The sequence below is a fragment of the Eubalaena glacialis genome, chromosome 9 (genome assembly GCF_028564815.1).
Source record: "Eubalaena glacialis isolate mEubGla1 chromosome 9, mEubGla1.1.hap2.+ XY, whole genome shotgun sequence".
Classification (NCBI taxonomy): Eukaryota; Metazoa; Chordata; class Mammalia; order Artiodactyla; family Balaenidae; genus Eubalaena; species Eubalaena glacialis.
This window is the reverse complement of record NC_083724.1, coordinates 24,002,387-24,025,168: the sequence shown is the minus strand read 5'-3', so window position 1 is coordinate 24,025,168 and position 22,782 is coordinate 24,002,387. Positions and strand designations below refer to the sequence as shown.

The 22,782-nt window shown below is 38.5% G+C and overlaps 1 protein-coding gene across 2 annotated transcripts in view; it reads right to left on the bottom strand.

Moving 5' to 3' along the window:
- Positions 1-21,425, bottom strand: part of LOC133098282 (thioredoxin domain-containing protein 8-like) — a 31,375-nt gene extending 9,950 nt beyond the window's left edge. For both annotated transcript variants that reach the window (XM_061201054.1, XM_061201055.1), the window contains exons 1-4: positions 21,402-21,425; positions 18,508-18,612; positions 12,555-12,614; positions 9,839-9,904 (exon numbers count right to left, since the gene is read on the bottom strand). In XM_061201054.1, the coding sequence (XP_061057037.1) occupies positions 9,839-9,904; positions 12,555-12,614; positions 18,508-18,612; positions 21,402-21,425 (255 nt within the window). The remainder of the gene's footprint in view (positions 1-9,838; positions 9,905-12,554; positions 12,615-18,507; positions 18,613-21,401) is intronic.
- Positions 21,426-22,782: the final 1,357 nt, after the last annotated feature.

Below are 22,782 nucleotides of genomic sequence, written 5' to 3'. Positions count from 1 at the left end.
ATACAGTGCACATTTTTTTTTTTTTTTTTTTTTTTAAACATCTTTATTGAAGTATAATTGCTTTACAATGGTGTGCTAGCTTCTGCTTTACAACAAAGTGAATCAGTTACACATATACATATGTTGCCATATCTCTTCCCTCTTGCATCTCCCTCCCTCCCACCCTCCCTATCCCACCCCTCTAGGTGGTCACAAAGCACCGAGCTGATCTCCCTGTGCTATGCGGCTGCTTCCCACTAGTTATCTATTTTACATTTGGTAGTGTATATATGTCCATGACACTCTCTCACCCTGTCACATCTCACCCCTCCCCCTCCCCACATCCTCAAGTCCATTCTCTAGTAGGTCTGTGTCTTTATTCCCATCTTGCCACTAGGTTCTTCATGACCTCTTTTTTTTTTTTTTTTTTCCCTTAGATTCCATATATATGTGTTAGCATACTGTATTTGTTTTTCTCTTTCTGACTTACTTCACTCTGTATGACAGACTCTAACTCCATCCACCTCATTACAAACACCTCCATTTCATTTCTATGTCCTATAAGGAATTATCATAAGGCTTTTTATACAGTGCACATTTTAAAAGGTATTAATGGACAGTGGCTTGTTGCCAGATGTTTTACCATAAATGTAAAGACATTTCTTATAACATTACTCCATAGAAGCTAGATTCTAGGGTTTTTTTTAATACTAGATAAATAGTATTTAACTGCTTCAATAAGCCAATTTGCAGTTGTGCCATCCCAGAAGAAAGAGAGGAGCACATTTATAGACGTGGTCTCAAAGAAGTATATTTAATTTTTCTCTATCCCCAGGAAAACAGTGAACGTCACTGGCAGCCTTCATAGTCAATTCTATTGAGAGAGGAGGGAAATTCACAGGGACTAGTCTTTTTGCCTGGCCACCCCAAACTTCCTCTGGTTCCAATGATTTTCCAGTGTAGACCACTAACAGGTAGAGCCTGAGGGGAATTTCAGAGGTCTCATAGTTTGCCTGCAGTTCTGGATGTAATGGTTAGAAATGGGGACCTTGCAGAAGCCCTATGGGGCTGCTCAGTTACCCAATGCTGTGGGTGGAGTCCAAAGAGGTAAAAGATTTGTAATACTGTGTCTTTATTACCTCTCCCACCTCCTTTTTTTGTGCCTTTGTCTTTTGCACTGTAGATTGATATTCTCTGTCAAATGGAACGACCATTACAAATCTTTTCCACAGATTTTCAAATGATATCTAAATTGATCCAGGTATGAATCCTTCTGGAGATATGATTACATATAACTACAAATGAAATTTAGAAGTAGACTCATTTGATATTATGACATAAATAATCTCAAGTTGTCTTTTTAAAAAAAAAAAATAACTCTATAACTGCCATGCTAAGTTAACGCTATTCAATGAAAAATTCCATTCTCAAGAAAATTTCTTGGGACATGGATATCCATGTCATAGTTAGAGGGTTGCTGGATGACTCTGGAATTAGACTACAGGGAGGTAGATCAGTTTAATGGACACTGTCATCAATTCAGTTGATTTTTTTTCCATTAGCTAGTTGGCATAAAATTCAAATTTGAGATCCTTAGTGATCCCTAGAATATAGGCATTTTGTTCCATTAATTCAAAAGGATCCATACCCTGTAGACACGAGTTAAGAAATACTTGATTATAGGAGGTCTCTCCACCTACAAGTGAGGGCTCTTACACCTCCAGAGAGAACTGAGACTAAGCAGGGCCAAGCCTTATCTCAAAAGCATAGCTATGGATTTGCTCGAGAGCCTAGACACATAATCAACTGAGAACACAAAGTTTTGTTTCATAAAACAGAGAACAACCTTTGAGCCATTAAGCAATATCTTCTGCAGAAAGGATGAAACCAGAAAGCTATTCTCAGCTGGACAGAAACTTCCTCTGAGTCAGATTAATATGAGGACAAAATCAGAAGGGGAGGCAAAGCTGGTGGGGGGATGCTGGGGAAAGACAGCAGGCTTCACTTGTTTGCTCATTCATTCATTTGTTCACTCCCTCATTAGTCAAACACAAAATAAGTATTTTCTATTGACGGGGGATTCTCCTAGGCCCTGGGGTTCCAAATCAGACATGAACAACTCCAAGTTCTTGGAAGAATATGAGAAAACTACATGAAGTTAAGATCTGAGTCAAACAAAAATGGGCTTGGGAAGGTAGATTGGATCAAAATTAGGGAGAAATTTTAAAGTCAGACTTGAATACAAGGGTCTAGTCTTGATTCTGAAGGCAATGGAGGGGGAGGGGTATCAACTTTTAAATAAGGGAATGACACACATGGAGCAAGGATCTATTTGGAAAAGAGAACAGAGCTTTGACGTGAACTTGGGGGAGAGGAGAGCTATTGTTTAAGTTAAAGGTATTCACAGCTAGAACTAGAAGTGGGGGTGAAATTACTAAGGGAGAGAGGTAGAATGGAAAAAGACAGAGCCTTGGGAAACACTTATATTTGAGAACAGCAGGAGACAAAGAAGCCAGAGGAGAACTTGGGGATGAATCAGCAATAGAAGCGAAAAAAGGAGGAAGTTTCCAGGATATAGAAGCTGATTAGTTAATGACACTTGTGTAATCAAGGAATAGCAGGATTGAGAAATGGCTATTTAAAGTAGGTGTTGGAAGATTCTTGGTGACTTTCAAGAGTGGGTGAGGGAATGAGTAGAAAATGAGAATTGGAAGCAGTAAATATATCCAATTCTTTCACGAATTAGACCATAAAATAAAAGAGAGCAGTCTGAGAGAACATCAGATATATTCATTAGAAATGTTTTGGTTGCAACAAGCCTCTTAGATAGCCTCATCCACCAGAGGACAGACAGCAGAAGCAAGAAGAACTACAGTCCTGCAGCCTGTGGAACAAAAACCACATTCACAGAAAGATAGACAAGATGAAAAGGCAGAGGGCTATGTACCATATGAAGGAACAAGATAAAACCCCAGAAGAACAACCAAATGAAGTGGAGATAGGCAACCTTCCAGAAAAAGAATTCAGAATAATGATAGTGAAGATGATCCAGGACCTTGGAAAAACAATGGAGGCAAAGATGGAGAAGATGCAAGAAATGCTTAACAAAGACCTAGAAGAATGAAAGAACAAACAAACAGAGATGAACAATACAATAACTGAAATGAAAACTACACTAGAAGGAATCAATAGCAGAATAACTGAGGCAGAAGAACGAATAAGTGATCTGGAAGATAGAATGGTGGAATTCACTGCTGCAGAACAGAATAAAGAAAAAAGAATGAAAAGAAATGAAGACAGCCTAAGAGACCTCTGGGACAACATTAAATGCAACAACATTTGCATTATAGGGGTCCTAGAAGGAGAAGAGAGAGAGAAAGGACCCAAGAAAATATTTGAAGAGATTATAGTAGAAAACTTTCCTAATATGGGAAAGGAAATAGCCACCCAAGTCGAGGAAGCGCAGTGAGTCCCATACAGGATAAACCCAAGGAGAAACACGCCGAAACACATAGTAATCAAATTGGCAACAATTAAAGACAAAGAAAACTTATTGAAAGCAGCAAGGGAAAAATGACAACATACAAGGGAACTCCCATAAGGTTAACAGCTGATTTCTCAGCAGAAACTCTACAAGCCAGAAGGGAGTGGCATGATATACTTCAAGTGATGAAAGGGAAGAACCTACAACCAAGATTACTCTACCTGGCAAGGATCTCATTCAGATTTGATGGAGAAATCAAAAGCTTTACAGACAAGCAAAAGCTAAGCGAATTCAGCACCACCAAGCCAGCTCTACAACAAATGCTAAAGGAACTTCTCTAAGTGGGAAACACAAGAGAACAAAAGGACCTACAAAAACAAACCCAAAACAATTAAGAAAATGGTCTCAGGAACATACATATCGATAATTACCTTAAACGTGAATGGATTAAATGCTCCAACCAAAAGACACAGGCCTGCTGAATGGATAGAAAAACAAGACCCATATATATGCTGTCTACAAGAGACGCACTTCAGACCTAGGGACACATACAGACTGAAAGTGAGGGGATGGAAAAAGATATTCCATGCAAATGGAAATCAAAAGAAAGCTGGACTACCTATACTCATATCAGATAAAATAGACTTTAAAATAAAGAATGTTACAAGAGACAAGGAAGGACACTACATAATGATCAAGGGATCAATCCAAGAAGAAGATATAACAATTATAAATATATATGCACCCAACATAGGAGCACCTCAATACATAAGGCAACTGCTAACAGCTGTAAAAGAGGAAATCGACAGTAACATAATAATAGTGGGGGACTTTAACACCTCACTTACACCAATGGACAGATCATCCAAAATGAAAATAAATAAGGAAACAGAAGCTTTAAATGACACAATAGACCAGATAGATTTAATTGATATTTATAGGACATTCCATCCAAAAACAACAGATTACACTTTCTTCTCAAGTGCGCACGGAACATTCTCCAGGATAGATCACATCTTGGGTCACAAATCAAGCCTCAGTAAATTTAAGAAAATTGAAATCATACCAAGCATCTTTTCTCACCACAATGCTATGAGATTAGAAATGAATTACAGGGGAAAAAAAGTAAAAAACACAAACACATGGAGGCTAAACACTACGTTACTAAATAACCAAGAGATCACTGAATAAATTAAAGAGGAAATCAAAAAATATCTAGAGACAAATGACAATGAAAACACGATGATCCACAACCTATGGGATGCAGCAAAAGCAGTTCTAAGAGGGAAGTTTCTAGCTATACAAGCCTACATCAAGAAACAAGAAAAATCTCAAATAAATAATCTAACCTTACACCTAAAGGAACTAGAGTAAGGAGAACAAACAAAACCCAAAGTTAGCAGAAGGAAAGAAATCATAAAGATCAGAGCAGAAATAAATGAAATAGAAACAAAGAAAACAATAGCAAAGATCGATAAAACTAAAAGCTGGTTCTTTGAGAAGATAAACAAAATTCTTAGAGGAAGAATTTTATTCTTAGAAGATAAACCATTAGCCAGACTCATCAAGAAAAAGAGGGAGAGGACTCAAATCAATAAAATTAGAAATGAAAAAGGAGAAGTTACAACAGACACCGCAAAAATACAAAGCATCCTGAGACTACTACAAGCAGCTCTATGCCAATAAAATGGACAACCTGGAAGAAATGGACAAATTCTTAGAAAGGTATAACCTCCCAAGACTGAACCAGGAAGAAATAGAAAATATGAACAGACCAATCACAAGGAATGAAAGTGAAACTGTGATTAAAAATCTTCCAACAAACAAAAGTCCAGGACCAGATGGCTTCACAGGTGAATTCAATAAATATTTAGAGAAGAGCTAACACCCATCCTTCTCAAACTCTTCCAAAAAATTGCAGAGGAAGGAACACTCCCAAACTCATTCTATGAGGCCACCATCACCCTGATACCAAAACCAGACAAAGACACTACAAAAAAAGAAAATTACAGACCAATATCACTGATGAATGTAGATGCAAAAATCCTCAACAAAATACTACCAAACAGAATCCAACAACACATTAAAAGGATCATACACCATGATCAAGTGGGATTTATCCCAGGGATGCAAGGATTCTTCAATATACGCAAATCAATCAATGTGATACACCATATTAACAAATTGAAGAAGAAAAACCATAAGATCGTCTCAATGGATGCAGAAAAAGCTTTTGACAAAATTCAACACCCATTTATGATAAAAACTCTCCAGAAAGTGGGCATAGAGGGAACCTACCTCAACATAATAAAGGCCATATAGGACAAACCCACAGAAAACATCATTCTCAATGGTGAAAAACTGAAAGCATTTCCTCTAAGATCAGGAACAAGACAAGGATGTCCACTCTCACTGCTATTATTCAACATAGTTTTGGAAGTCCTAGCCTCGGCAATCAGAGAAGAAAAAGAAATAAAAGGAATACAAATTGGAAAAGAAGAAGTAAAACTGTCACTATTTGCAGATGACATGATACTATACATAGAGAATCCTAAAGATGCCACCAGAAAACTACTAGAGCTAATCAATGAATTTGGTAAAGTTGCAGGATACATAATTAATGCACAGAAATCTCTTGCATTCCTATACACTAATGATGAAATATCTGAAAGAGAAATTAAGGAAACACTCCCATTTACCATTGCAACAAAAAGAATAAAATACCTAGGAATAAACCTACCTAAGGAGACAAAAGACCTGTATGCAGAAAACTATAAGACACTGATGAAAGAAAGTAAAGATGATACCAACAGATGGAGAGATATACCATGTTCTTGGATTGGAAGAATCAATATTGTGAGAATGACTATACTACCCAAAGCAATCTACAGATTCAATGCAATCCCTATCAAATTACCAATGGCATTTTTTACAGAACTAGAACAAAAAATCTTAAAATTTGTATGGAGACACAAAAGACCCCCGAATAGCCAAAGCAGTCTTGAAGGAAAAAAACAGAGCTGGAGGAATCAGACTCCCTGACTTCAGACTATACTACAAAGCTACAGTAATCAAGACAATATGGTACTGGCACAAAAACAGAAACATAGATCAATGGAACAAGACAGAAAGCCCAGAGGTAAACCCACACACCTATGGTCAACTCATCTATGACAAAGGAGGCAAGGATATACAATGGAGAAAAGACAGTCTCTTCAATAAGTGGTGCTGGGAAAACTGGACAGCTACATGTAAAAGAATGAAATTAGAACACTCCCTGACACCATACAGAAAAGTAAACTTAAAATGGATTAAAGACCTTAATGTAGGGCCAGACACTATAAAACTCTTAGAGGAAAACATAGGCAGAACACTCTATGACATAAATCACAGCAGGATCCTTTTTGATCCAGCTCCTAGAGAAATGGAAATAAAAACAAAAATAAACAAATGGGACCTAATGAAATTTAAAAGCTTTTGCACAGCAAAGGAAACCATAAACAAGATGAAAAGACAACGCTCAGAATGGGAGAAAATATTTGCAAATGAAGCAACTGACAAGGGATTAATCTCCAAAATTTATAAGCAGCTCATGCAGCTCAATATCAAAAAAACAAACAACCCAATACAAAAATGGGCAGAAGACCTAAATAGACATTTCTCCAAAGAAGATATACAGATTGCCAACAAACACATGAAAGAATGCTCAACATCACTAATCATTAGAGAAATACAAATCAAAACTACAATGAGGTAATCACCTCACACCAGTCAGAATGGCCATCATCAGAAAATCTACAAACAATAAATGCTGAAGAGGGTGTGGAGAAAAGGGAACCCTCTTTCACTGTTGGTGGGAAAGTAAATTGATAGAGCCACTATGGAGAACAGTATGGCAGTTCCTTAAAAACTAAAAATAGAACTACCATACAACCCAGCAATCCCACTACTGGGCATATACCCTGAGAAATCCATAATTCAAAAAGAGTCATGTACTACAATGTTCACTGCAGCTCTGTTTACAATAGCCAGCACATGGAAACAGCCTAAGTGTCCATCGACAGATGAATGGATAAAGAAGATGTGGCACATATATACAATGGAATATTATTCAGTCATAAAAAGAAACGAAATTGAGTTATTTGTAGTGAGGTGGATGCACCTAGAGTCTGTCATACAGAGTGAAGTAAGTCAGAAAGAGAAAAACAAATACCGTATGCTAACACATATACATGGAATCTAAAAAAAAAAAAAAAAAAAGAGAGAATGGACTTGAGGACACGGGGAGGAGAAAGGGTAAGCTGGGACGAAGTGAGAGAGTGGCATGGACTTATATATACTACCAAATGTAAAATAGATAGCTAGTGGGAAGCAGCTGCATAGCACAGGGGAATCAGCTGGGTGCTTTGTGACCACCTAGAGGGGTGGGATAGGGAGGGTGGGAGGGAGATGCAAGAGGGTGGAGATATGGGGATATATGTATATGTATAGCTGATTCACTTTGTTATAAAGCAGAAACTAACACAGCATTGTAAAGCAATTATACTCCAATAAAGCTGTTAAAAAAAAAAAGACTGCATATGTTAAACGGTTTCAATTTTCAAGTAAAACCTCAAGAGAGGGAATAGGTAGTGTCATTTTTTGGGGAAAAATTATTTAAATCTATTGCTTTGGGACTTCCGTGGTGGTGCAGTGGTTAAGAATCCGCCTGCCAAGGCAGGGGACATGGGTTTGATTCCTGGTCCGGGAAGATCCCACATGCCGAGGAGCAATTAAGCCTGTGTGCCACAACTACTGAGCCTGCGCTCTAGAGCCCATGAGCCACGACTACTGAGCGTGCATGTCACAACTACTGAAGCCCGCATGCCTGGTCCCCGTGCTCCGCAACAAGAGAAACCACTGCGATGAGAGGCCGCGCAACGCAACAAAGAGTAGCCCCTGCTCACAGCAACTAGAGAAAGCCCGCACGCAGCAACGAAGACCCAACGCAGCCAAAAATAAATAAAATTTAAAAAAAAAATCTATTGCTTCAATTATGTTACAGCAAATACACACAAATAGAAACCGAAGATAAAATTCTACAGCTAGCATATCAAATGCTCTCATTCTCTATACTGCAGACATATTCTTTACAAAGTTTAAGTATGAATTTTTTTACTTTACATATATTCTTCATAACTCTTTTTATTTATTTATTTATTTAATCTTTTAGCTCAATCATTTAAAAAATTTTTTTACAATTTTGAAAGGTTACTTTCCATTTATAATTATTACACAGTATTGGCTATATTCCCCGTGTTGTACCATACATCCTTGAGCCTGTCACAACCAATAGTTTGTACCTCCCACTCCCCCACCCCTATACTGCTTCCCCCGCACCAGTAGTTTGTTTTCTGAATCTGTGAATCTGCTTCTTTTCTGTCCATAACACTTTTTAATTGCATACTCTTTCATAGACTAGATGTATCATAAATCACTTAGCCACTCTACTAAAAAAAGACATTTACCTTGTTTCCATATTTTGTTAGAAATAATGCTACAATTACTAAGCACTTAGCCATTTATTTTTCCATGAGGTATTTCATTAACAAAAATTCCCAAGAATGGGATAATGTGTGAAAGGGAATGAACAGTTTGTTCCTCTTAAGTGTGTTGCAAAATCACCTTTCAAAAGGTATGCACAAGTGTCCGTGCTCCCAGCCATATATGTAATTACTAGTTTCATCACACACCAAGTACTTGAGGCATTCCATTCCATTAATATCTTCGACATCATTAACATAACATACTCATGTGTGTCAGGATGGGTCTAAAAAGTTTAGTCATGTTAATTTATTTCATTTTCACTAAGGAGGGGGAAACTTTTTACGATCCATGTTTTTACAGATAGGGAAACTAAGATACCAAGAGGTTATTAAGTAAACTGCTGGGAAGTGGAAGAACTGGTTTTTGAACCACAGAAATCTGAGCCCAGAACCTGCCTGGTCAACCACTAGGCTATTTTACCTTGTAATAGCTTTTGATTGATGTTTGCCCAAGTGTGAAAAACGTGTATATATTTATGAGAGAATTTCATCATGCTCCTTGTTATAAGGTTCTTTTTTGATGGTTCTGCCCCAGAGAGGGATAATAGTGGGGTATTTCATATGGATTTGGACACCTCAAATGGTCTGAATGGGGAGATTTATCACGATTCATGCTTTTTTTTTTTTTTTACCCCTTGCCAATATGTAAAGTTCAGAAACTAAGAATTACATTGCTAAGATTGAAAATAAATACAGTTGTTTCGTCCATCCAGGATACCCCAGGCCTTTTTTTTTAGACTCTGATGGCTCTATAATCTATTTCAATCTGCCAGTTACCATAGAAACATACCTTCTGGGCTTGTTTGAACATCTGAAATGTGGGTATTGCTTTGATGTGATAAATTTGGGCCAACTCCTGGAAAATAAAAGAAATGGCATGAAGTCACAATTTTGGTATCCTCTCTCTGGACCAACAGCGGTACTTGGTGACGTCTCAGGAGGCATGTCTGAGAGCCCAGGGACAGCTGATACATTACAGATTCTCTTGCCAAGAACTTTTCTAATATATCCTCAAAGCTTCCAGGAATGTTACAGTAGAAAAATGACTGTTTCCAGCATTCCTGAGCTTTCTCATTCAAGAGCTCTAGGAGACAGATGAGAGACATGGGGGCCAAAACAGAATGGACTGAAGGACAAAATGAGCTCTATTTAAAAGAGCTTGTGGGGCTTCCCTGGTGGCACAGTGGTTGAGAATCTGCCTGCCAATGCAGGGGACACGGGTTCAAATCCTGGTCTGAGAAGATCTCACATGCTGCGGAGCAACTAGGTCCGTGAGCCACAACTACTGAGCCTGCGCGTCTGGAGCTTGTGCTCCGCAACAAGAGAGGCTGCGACAGTGAGAGGCCCGCGCACCGCGATGAAGAGTGGCCCCCGCTCGCCGCAACTAGAGAAAGCCCTCGCACAGAAACGAAGACCCAACACAGCCAAAAAGAAATATAAATAAATAAATAAATAAATAAATAAATAAATAAAAGCATTTAAAAAAAAGAGCTTGTGAAAGACTGCAGAAGGGCGCCAGTGGAATCCAATATGGAAAGAGCATATTGTAAAAAATAAGAATGAGTAAAGGTCTCTTTATAACTCACACTTGAGACATGGGGTGATATAATGTCTTGCATTTTAAGTAAGGCTTGCATATTTCTTTCTTTTAAGCCTTACGCCTCTTCACTGCCCATCTTTGTGAAAGATTTGGAGCGAAGAGACAAGAAAATATGTTAGCATTCCAGTTGCTCTAATCCATTACAATCTGATCTCAAATACCACTTTTCGTTTATTTTGTTTGAGTCAAAAGAAAATTAGCCACCCACAGGATCAAAACCTCTCCCCTGCCACCCCCCACTACATTATAATTTTCATGACCACAGCAATGACAACAATGAATACATTACTATTAGAAAAGAAAATTGTGCATTTTGTTTCACCTTAAGAGACAAAGAGCTGTAATCAAAAAAGAAAATAATAACACATGTTGCTGAGGGTATGGAGAAATCAGAACCCTCATACATTGCTGGTGGGAATGTAAAATAGTGCAGCTGTTTCGAAGACAATTTGTCAGTTTCTCAATAAGTTTAATAAAGAGTTACCATATGACCCAACAATTCCACTTCTAGATATATAGCCAAAGGAAATGAAAATGTACACATAAATGTTTATACCAGTATTAGACATAATAGCGAAAAGTTGCAAACAACCCGAATGTCCATCGTAGGATGAATAGATAAAAAAAAGGTAATATATTATTCAGCAATAAAAGGGAATGGAGTACTGATACATGCTATATCATGGAGAATCCTGCAAACTTATGTTAAGTGAAAGAAGCCCATCACAAAAGAACACATATTCTATAATTCCATTTACATGAAATGGCCAGAATAAGCAAATCTAGAGACAATGTAGACTTACGGTTGCTTAGGGTTGAGGTGGTGGATGGAGGGATCGGGGCAGGGAGGAGACTGCTAAAGGGAACAGTGTTTCTTTCTGGGGTTGTGAACACTTTCTAAAATTGACTGTAGTGATAGGTGCACAACTCTGTGAATATGAAAAAGACAAAGAGATAATAACCCTAGCTGTGTATTTTGAATGCATAGTATATGATTCAGCTTAAAGGACAATCACACACTGTCACACTTTAATGAAAGTTGAAGGAAATGGAAAAATGGAACTTTTATTATGTTCTGGGTAGTATGTCATATATTTTGTGCCTTTTATCTTATATTCCGTTAATTATTACCTTGTTTTACATACAGAGGAAGTGAAGTTTTTGAGGTTAACTGATAAGAGGTCACAAAACCATTAAAGGGCAGGATGGGTGAATAGTAGGTTTTTTAAATTCTAAAGCTCAAATTCAATCCAATGTATGCACAGGCCACTTGTTATTGGTACTTTTCCTCATTATAAGTGAACAAATATTAGGAAGAATAATTTTGTAGACACATTGTGTGTATCAGTAAGCACATTTTGATTGAGGACACGGGCTGATTATATTTGCGGGGGGGGGTGAGGAAGAAAGGCTCTAGGGAGGTAAGGGAAGGATTTCCTGGAATTCCTTGTGGTGTTTAAAAAAACCCCACAAAAAGCATAAGCTATAGCAAGGGGAAAGCAAGTTATGTTAAAATGTCTGTAATGCATTGAGTTAGGTTTTAGAAATTGAATAATAATCTATTACAGGGGTGAAAATCATTTTTCACTTTGAGCTCAACTTCAACCAACTGGTATTGTCTGTCTAGAGCAACGCTACTGAGCAGGATTGTGGGGCAGAGTCCAGAGCAAGTGGTGAAGAATATTAGGATTGATTAGTGAATTCTGCCCTAGTATGGGAAGGCGGGGGGCAGCAGGAGAGCCACATATTTATTGTCTTTAAAAATATATATATATACAAGAACATTATGAGGGAGTTTACTACAGTTCATCACACTTTAAATTGCTTATATAATCACTGAGACAGCACTCTCAATGACATCGCATTGGATTTTACATATCTACAAGGAAGGATTTAAGATTCTTACCTGAGCATTGTCCACATCTACATTAGCAAACAGGACGTTTCGGTATTGCACAGACATTTCCTTCAAAGTAAAAGAGTAAAAATTCCTCATTAGCTTAATGTTAATATTAAATCACACACTAGCAATGTCTTTTAGCAAAAACAAAACCGAACAAAAAGGTTGATCAAGAGAGCTAAGCATCATTCTGGCGTTGCACTACTGCCTAGAACCTCAAGCACCAAAGTCAAAGGTTGGATGCTGCCAAGGTCAAGCAAAGATCAATGGCAGAACCAGAGTCTAAAGTCTGTGTTCTGCTATGTATCAAAACTAGATTTTCCAGAATCCTCTGCAGGCTGTCTTCCTGTTAGGTTCTGCCAGTGGGAAGCATTTGCAAGAAAATGGAAAATGGGAGGAGGGAAAAACAACTCTCCTGTTTCTGTTCCAGATGTTTTGCAAGCATCTTTGACAGCGGTGGTGACAGTGGTGTTGGTAATGGGTGTGGGGTAGTGGATGAAGAAGCAGCCTGTAAATGTCAGCTCCTGGGATTTTCTTTTTTCCCAACAGCTGTGTTCATTCTTTAAGGGCACTTAATAGCATATTGATTTGTTTGCATTAACGTCATATCTCAAGCATTTCCATTGACCTGTTTCAAATGAAACCTCTCTTCAATGGTGGTGTGACATGTCCAGAGTTTGGCCAAGTGGAGACAACGACAGATGGAGCTGTCACTGGTGGCTGCTCCCATGGACAAGCAGGAAGCAGCATGACACGGACCGATTAGGTGGACATTAGGTGCAGAGTTCTGTTGTAGGGGTTCTCTCCGGTTGTTTGTCCATGGAATGTGCCCCAAGTGGGAGTTCTTTCTTCAGTGGCTCATCAAGATGACGAAATTGGGGGGAAACTCTTGGATAATAAACACGAAGGCCTTTGGCATTTTAGAGTACTTTGCAGATAAAAAAAAGATGCTGGTTTTGACTGGCTGCATCTCCATGCCTGGCAGGAAGATGGTGTTGCCCAAGAATTCTGGGGAAATTGACTTGCACTTTTCAAGTTTCAAGATACACGGGTGTTCTCCAGTAGCAGTCAGGTGGGGCAATGGGTTTGACTTATGTGGACATCTGATTTCAGGGTCAGGTTCTACTTAGGAAGTTTTCAGAGTCTCCCAAGTCTGACAGGAAATGGACAGGGTTATAGTAGTTTTGTATTGAGTAGTAGTCGGAAGACATGGTACAGATACGGGTTCCTTGCTAGACTGGGGTTCCCTTGTGAACACTGCCTTCCCTCACTATCCCACTCCATCTACCTAGGACCCTCCTCTGCCCTCAACAAAATTCTTCCTTCTGCCCTGTTCTTCCTCCCATATAATCTGTTACCATCTGGTCACCTGTTCTGTTTGCTCTTAACTCTAAACTGTCTCCTGAATTTGATCTTTCCTTTTTTTCTCCCCAAACCACTGCCTAGTTTTGGTAAACCCATCATTGACATTGTTGTTCACCTTGGGTTACCTGCCTCAGTCTTTCCAACCCATTCTTATACAACACTGCCACAAGTATTTTCCAAAAACCCACATTTGATCATGGCAACACCTTTTTAAACATTCTTCTATTTTGACTCTACAGCAACTCATTCAGTTATAACACAAGGGCCTTCTCCATCTGGGCTCAGCTTCCTTTTCAAAGCTCGTGTGTTGCTACTTCCACTGTATACACTGTAAGTTAGCCTCACAGAGTACTTGCCTTCCCATGATCACATGATGCAATTTCTCAACAAATTTATAACCTCCCCTTTTCCAGAAATGTTCTTTCTGGGGTTCTATGCCAGGTGATCCTCTTAGCCCAGAGTCATCAAACTTCGCCTTATAGACCAAATCCGGATCTCCACATGGTCTCATAAATAAAGTTTTATTGGAACATGTTTGCCCATTTGTGTATTGCCATTGCCTGCTTTTGTGCTACAACATCGAAGCTGAGTATATATGACATAGACCATATAACCTGCAAACCTGAAAATACTGACTGTCTTTAACCTTTACAGAAAAGGTTGCTGACCCCTGCTCTTAATCATCTAGGCCCAGATCAGATGGGACTGTGGAACTTACTCAAGACTTAAAGTTTTAAATCACTTCTTAAAATCCACATTTGCTTGTGATTTACTTTTTTTCTTCTTGCCATACATCCTTTAGCAGAGACTCTGGGTTGTCAACTTTTAGTTTTTGTGTGTCTGAAAAGGTCTTTTTTAAAAAAATTAATTAATTTAATTTAATTTGTTTATGGCTGTGTTGGGTCTTTGTTGCCGTGCGTGGGCTTTCTCTAGTTGCAGCGAGTGGGGGCTACTCTTCATTGCGGTGCGTGGGCTTCTCATTGCGGTGGCTTCTCTTGTTGCAGAGCACAGGCTCTAGGGTGCACCGGCTTCAGTAGTTGTGGCACGTGGGCTCTGTAGTTGTGGCTTGTGGGCTCTAGAGCGCAGGCTCAGTAGTTGTGGTGCACTGGCTTAGTTGCTCTGCGGCATGTGGGATCTTCCCAGACCAGGGCTCGAAGCCCTGTCCCCTGCATTGGCAGGCGGATTCTTAACCACTGTGCCACCAGGGAAGCCCCTGAAAATGTCTTGAATTCTTCCCCACCTAGAGTAATGGTATAGCCGGCTCACTTCCATTCCACCTTCCTGCAGAGCCTGGAAAAGGGAAAAGGTAAAGTTTCCTTGGATTCCCTTGCAGCTAGAGTTCTGGATGCAAATTGGTTTCACCAGTGAGATGCATGCAGGCAAGACTTGGAAGGCAGAAGTGAGACAGAGCTACTTTCTTTTCATCTTTGGATGTCCTGCTGGAAAGCACGACTGGGGTGTGGGAGGGTAATCGTGCTGGAGGCAGCAGCTTTGCTGAGGGATCCAGTGCCCCGACATCAGCTTCCGGATTCTGATTCTAACTCCCCGACTGCTGTTCGTGTTGTTTTTCTGTTTGTTTTTTGTTTGTTTGTTTTCTCCCAGTAGTGGCTTCCCATTTCTTCTCACATCTGATATCTGCAAAGTTAGGATCCCCTCAGGTGGGTGTGTTGTGCTTTTGAGTCATTCATGGGGTTCCAGTCTGGAGCCCATTCATCCAGTCTTCTAATGATTTTATGAGCATTTAACTCCTCGTATTAAAACCCTTTTCACTCTAATTTGGTTTCTGTTTCTACTTTGATCTCTGATAAAATGCCCTAGAGTAAGAAAAGCATTTCCTCCAACTCCATTATGTACTATGAGTTTTTAATAAATGACACATGATGAATACCTTCTCTTGAAAAAGTTCAAACGTTACAAGAAAAATAAAGCAAAGCATGAAATTTTCCCATTCTCAATCCTCCCCCAATTTTCACTCCCTCTCACAGAAAAAAAAAAAAAACTTGTTTGATATGCATCTTCTGCTCCCCTTTGTCTACATATAATATATATGTATATTGATATATACATACACACATATGTATATGTATCTCTGTTTTACATAAATGGGACCATACTGTATAAATTTTCCTATATTGTTCTCTTTTTACTTAATTCTATGTTGTCTTGGAGGTAATTCCTTCATTATGTATGGGTCTACTTGATTCTTTTTATAATCTGAATAGTATTTCACAGTGTGGATACACCCAATTTTAAAAACTGTGTGTGCATTAGTCTGGATTCCAACAGAAAATAGATGGCACATTCAAATTAGGATAATTTAGGGACGTTTATCACCAAAGGGCTAACTATAAATAACTATAAAGTTAAGGATGGGTGTGGAGGAGCTGTGAGAGTCTGGACACAACAGTGGCAGAGCCCTTACCGCCCTCAGGGCCCGAAGGTATGAAGGGAGAAAGGGGTTACCAAGCCCGAGATTAAAATGCCTCGTTGGCCATTGAAATTTGATCAGCTTTGACTTTGTGGCAGGTGAGGTAGTTATACTCCTGAAGCTAAACTTTGGAGACTCTAAGTTCTAAGTGTCTGAATAGAGGGGCCTGCCAGATATGAAGATGTTCCCTGTGGATAGTCTAAGAATTTTAGGCAGAGAATAGATGTTGAGATGTCATGTAGCCAATTTCTCTATTTGAATATGTTTCTTTTTAATTAAATATCAAAGGTTGTGATTGTGGTTAGAATGAATTCAGTTAGATTCAAGAGTTTAAGTCAAAAAAGTTGAAATGTTAGAAATCTTGCTGAAAATAAACCAGAGTATTTTCAGTTGTGTAGAGAAATACAAATTTTATATTTGAAGGAATAGATTTCATAAAATGGACCATAAATGTGAAACATCTGCGCAATAAGGAGAAATGAAAAGAAAATGCCCTGAGTTTCTTTCTGCTGCATGTTATACACCTCCCTCCCCGCCCCTCAATGGTGAAAACTCTTAAATGGGGTAATAGGAAAATTAACTAGATGAAACATTGTATAAACATGAAAATTATAATCTGGAAACTTGATAAAAACATGAACCAATGTGTATATGGAAAAAGATCTGAATACAAATATATGATTACAACTAAGTGGAAAATTTTACTAAGATATTTTATAAAGGAGATCAGATATGAAAGGAATATGTAAGACATAGGATTTGTTCTGATAATAGGGTTGAAGGATTGGGAGCAGTTTATTCTTTTATATTATAGTTAAAAACAAGTATCATGTTCATCTGTAATCTATTCCAATATTTGGAAGTTCTGAACTCTGGAACTTAGGTAAAATGTCATTATTATGAATAATCCATTCCTTTGTATAATTGTACTCTTTCGCACCTTTTGATGATCCTTGCAGAATTATCCATAGACAAGTAATATTAATCTTCTGGTGTGTGTACTAATGATCTAATTAGATCTCACTATATTATATTCAGGTTAATCAGGATGCTTCAAAAAACTATGATTCTGTGCAAAAGATTTTAAGTTTAATTAGGTCCCATTTGTTTATTTTTGTTTTTATTTTCGTTACTTTAGGAGACGGATCTAAAAAGATATTGCTGTGATTTATGTCAAACAGTGTTCTGCCTATGTTTTCCTCTAGGACTTTTATAGTATCTGGTCTTACATTTAGGTCTTTAATCTATTTTGAGTTTATTTTTGTATATGGTGCTAGCGAATGTTCTAATTTCATTCTTTTACATGTAGCTGTCCAGTTTTCCCAGCACCGTTTACTAAAAGGACTGTCTTTTCTCCGTTGTATATTCTTGCCTCCTTTGTTGTAGATTAATTGACCATAGGGGCGTGGGTTTATTTCTGGGCTTTCTATCCTGTTCGATTGATCTACATATGTCTGTTTTTGTGCCAGTACCATACTGCTTCGATTACTGTGGCTTTGTTAGTAAAGTCTGAAGTCAGGGAGCCTGATTCCTCCGACTCTGTTTTTCTTTCTCAAGATTGCTATTGGCTAGTTGTGTTTCCATACAAATTAAAAAAAAATTTGTTCTGGTTCTGTGAAAAAAGCCATTAGTAATTTGATGAGGATTGCATTGAATCTGTAGATTGCCTTGGGTAGTACAGTCATTTTAAAACAAACTTATGGCTACTAAAGGGGAAAGGGGGCTAGGGATAAATTAGGAGGTTGATATTAACACATACACACTGCTATACATAAAATAGATAACCAACAAGGACCTACTGTGTAGCACAGGGAACTATACTCAATATTTTGTAACTTATAAGGGAAAAGAATCTGAAAAAGAATATCTCTATCCCTACCAATCTATGTATCTATGTATCTATCTATGTATCTATCTATCTATCTATCCGTCCAAATCACTGTGCTGTATGCCTGAAACTAACACAACACTGTAAATCAACTATACTTAAATAAAATTGAAAAAAATTAAAAAATAATAATAAAAAAAGAAATAGGCACCAAGTGGGGGGGAAGCTATGATTCCATAATGGCTCATAAGGGCAAAACTTTTAAGATTTATTGGGAAAACTATTTGAGAACTTTAAATTCCTTCTAAAATTGTGAAATAGACACTGATGATACTTACATGAAAAAGAGGATAAATTCTTTTGCAAGGACCACACCATTTTGCTGAAAATTCAATTACTACAAGTTTGCTTTCGGCAGATTTCAAAAGTGCTTTTAATTCATCCTGAGACCAGAGCATAAATGAGGAAATGTGCACAATCACTGAATCTCATAATGTCTTGCAGGGAATAAAATGACAGCTTAGTTATGGTGCCCCACCCCATTGTTCTCCAGGGGATCCAACCTTTCCTAAATGTCCTTGAGGGCATATATATATTTATCTTTCTAAGTATACATAAGTGATGATAAACCCACACAAAAAGGTTAGGATTCTATTTACCAGATGGGTTGGTAATGGTGGTTGGTAATGGTTGGATACCTCTGGGGAGAGACTGAGATTGGACAGTGAGAGATGAGGGGTGGAGGGTGGGGATGAATGGGTGTTCAAGGTGGACATCTATATTTGATTTTTTAAACAAGGACCTAAACATGCATTAACACAGAAATCTAAAGGAGAGCTAATCTAAAACCTTGAATCATTTCTTGTTTTTGTTTTGTTTGGTTTTGGGGGGGGTGGGCTGATCATTATTAAAGATATAGTTAAAACCATACATTTAAGGATTAGACATGCTTCTTGCTGAATGTCTTAAGTGAATTTTTTCTACCAACTGTCTGTATCATCTAAGTAAAGTAAGATTTTCCCTCCTGGGACCTCAGATCATGGTATCTATGCTTGATTGCTTTGTGAACAATGTCCTACACTAGTTATTTCATGCACGGCTTGTCTTTCCAACAAGTCCCGACAGAACTCAATCCTGACTCACTTCTGTGCCTCCATGGCCCGTAACTGGCACATGGTAAGTGCTCATGGAGCATTTAGTTGATGAATGAATGATCTGCTAATACATAGTGTTCTGTTCAAGATTTATTTTTCCTATTCTCACTGGAATTCTACCAAGAGTATCTAATTTACTGTGCGCTTGGTATTCTCTTCCTTAATCTCTACAACCACCCTATGCAATGGATATTATTATTATTATCCCAATTTCACAGATGAAAAAACTAACATTTATTAACTTTCTCATGGTCAACCAGCCGGTGAGTGGTGTAGTTGGGATTGCTAACCTAGTAAGCTTGACCCCAGAGTCCATTTCCTTAACCACTATACAAAATCATCTCCTGAGTTCTTTATAGTAACGGGGCTCACTCTTCCTCTCTCTGGCCCAAATGCCATCATGCACTTATACCTGGACCACTAATTAATATGGAGGGATGGGATCACTAATTGAGTTAAATCAATCAGGGCCTATCACTGGAAATAGGGATGGGGTTTTTTCCACACAGATGGCATATACTTTATAATAGGGGAGTCTTGACAATTACACTGCCATTTGATTTACTTTCAAGAAATGAAACGGATGACTCAAAGAAGACATGCTCTTCCTTTACCAATATTCCTCCAAGAGAGGGGTGATTAACTTTTCAGAAAGCCATGCCAAGCCTCCACTTCTCACTTGCTTCTGAAGTTATAAGGTAGATGCCATCCTCAAAAGCATACATGTCTTCACTTCTCAGTAGTTGTTAGGGTGTAAAATGGACTACCTGGTCCAATGAATTTGACTTGGCTAAGTTCTCTGAAGGTAATACTCCCATGGTATGCATAGTGATCCCACATGTACCTATTGAGGCCCACTCTATGCCAGCTACTGGACACGCTGCTAGGATATAGCATGGACAAAAAAACAAAACATTCCACCCGCTGCCTTCATGGAGCTTACATTTGGTGGGGAAGCCAATGGTAAGATTAATAAGTAAAATATATAGTAAATTTGTGATCATTGCTAATAAAGAAAAAAGGAGAAGAATAAAACAGGAGGGAAGGACGGGAGCTGGATTACAATCACAGTCGGGGTGGCCAAGGTCCACCTCGATGTGACATTTGAATAAAGACATAAAGGAGACAATAGGCCCTCAGAATAGGTCTCTGAGGAGGAGATGGAGAGGGCTTCTCAGAGGATGAGTGAGACCCCAAGCTATTCTATGAGAGTCCCAGAAAACCAAAAAAAAGAAAAATTACCAAAATCATTAGCAAGTGTGTGCTATTTTTAAAACATTTTTTAATGTCAAAGGTACATGGCAATGCCTTCTTTCAATCTGGTTGCTCTCATATTTGTGATCTTACATAGAGGCACATTTGGGGAAAGTGTCAAAAGTCTAATTCTGAGGGTGCTAGTGGAGGGAAGACCCAGTCCCTACGCGTCCCCCTTCCCTCCAGCTCCTGGTCCTCCTGTAATGTGGTCACATCAGAATGTCTGGATGCTAAATGCCTGCTCTACCTCTAAATGATGTAGGCCCTTAACCACTCTTTTAGAGGCAATTTTCTTTACATAAAGAATTATCCCTGGCCCATATATGTATTGAGATTTGTTGTGGCAGTACCATTGGACAATGGATGGAAAGTGATTTTATGAAATACCACCTAAACACTTGTTAATGCCCCTGGTCCATTCTATAGGCATGTCTAGGGGTTCTGTTCTCTTTCCTGGGATAAGAGAAATATGTGGACTATTTTACTTCCATAAAATTTTCCAGGTACAACTAAGGTAAAATTGGTGGGATCAGGTACAGGATGGGTTATGTTAGGAGCTGGCCTGGATCCAGCTAGAGTCAGAGCAAGAAATGAGACAGAGGAAGGGATAAAACTCTTTTTGATCAATTTTTCTCTTGGCTACTCTCTAGAGAGTGCCATCCCTCAAGAAACAACATGAAGAACAAGCATTAAAAAATAAAAATCTCCTCTTGCTACAGAGCAATGAAGGAGTACTGGATGGAGGAAATAGTTCTTAAAGTTTATCAAATCTGCTCTCAAGATGTCTCTTTTGAAATACTCCTTGAAGCCAAATAAATACTTGCCATGTCTCTAATATTCTGCACCATGATTTACACCTGGGAATTGCTGACAAAACTCTCCTGTTGGTTCAGTTGGCTGACTGTAGCTGTCTCTTATCAACTATAGGATCCTAGCCGGAATATAAGGGTACCTTCTCTATGACATCATTGAACATGACATCTTAGAATCTGGAACTTTGCCAGACATGGAGCTAAATTCATTTTTATGCTATGACTAGTTAGTCAGTGTGTGGTCTGCCAAAAATCAGCCAACTGCTGGCCTTGTGTGCAGAATCAAAAACGTGTCTGTCTCTTGTTAATCTTCTACTACCTATTTCCATGCACCCCCTCCCTTCCCCAGCCCTGGCAACCACCAAATGAGAAATAAGCAAGGTAATATTAAATAGATGAAAGTTATTTTCATTTAGGATTTTGAAGGGATTAGTTTGCAGTTGAGAAAGATACTAAAGCCTAATCCTATAATAATGTTTCTTGTACATTTGGTTTTATGAGTCACAGATTCCCTAAACTTTGTGATTTTTGCTCCAATTATTTAGGAAGTAATGAAACTTCACTTTCATGGACTGGACCAGGGGTTGGCCAACTTTTTCTGTCAAGAACCAGATAATATTTGGGGCTTTATGGACCACATGCAGTCTTTGGTTCATATTCTTTGTTTTTAAATCTTTTAAAAATGTAAACATTTTTAGCTGCTGGGCCTTACAAAAATAGCAGCAGCTTGCCAAACTCAGCACATGATGATTTGTTATTTTTCAGAATTTAATGTCAGAAGAAAACCCAAACATGGCCATGACCAATGTTCCTCAGACCTTCCTCAGAGCAACAACCACCACCACCACCACCACAAAGTAAGAAACTGAAGAATTCTACAATAAAACAAACCCAGCAAAATCATTCTTTCTGTTTTTTCCACTCCTCCATTCAGGTCTCTCAGGAGTGAATATCTGCCTTTCTTTTTAGTGTGTGTTAGATGAAGAGCTATGAATATTTCTTGTACAGCCTCGGCCAAGTTGTTTCTTGTTGCTTCCCAGCACCCATTTCTTCCACTTTCTACCAAAAATACACGGATTTTTCTGTGGGTGAATTTATCCCTCCTCCATTTTATAGCAGCTATGCAGTTTGTATGGGATTAATCTAAATCCAGGGTTCAACCCTGATGATCTTAATCCAACCAACAATCCCATCTTTAGGCCAAGGGTTAATCACGAGAGAGCAAGAAAGCAATTCCTAGACCTTGTGACAGTTACTGAAATTTCCTCTTTCTTTATCTGGATGTAAATAAGATGCTGGCTGGCAGCTGTTATAAAACACACAGAAACCCAGTCTTTAAGACCAATGTTTCAGAAAGCAGTGAGGCGACAGAGAGGAAACCTGGGTTTTTGGT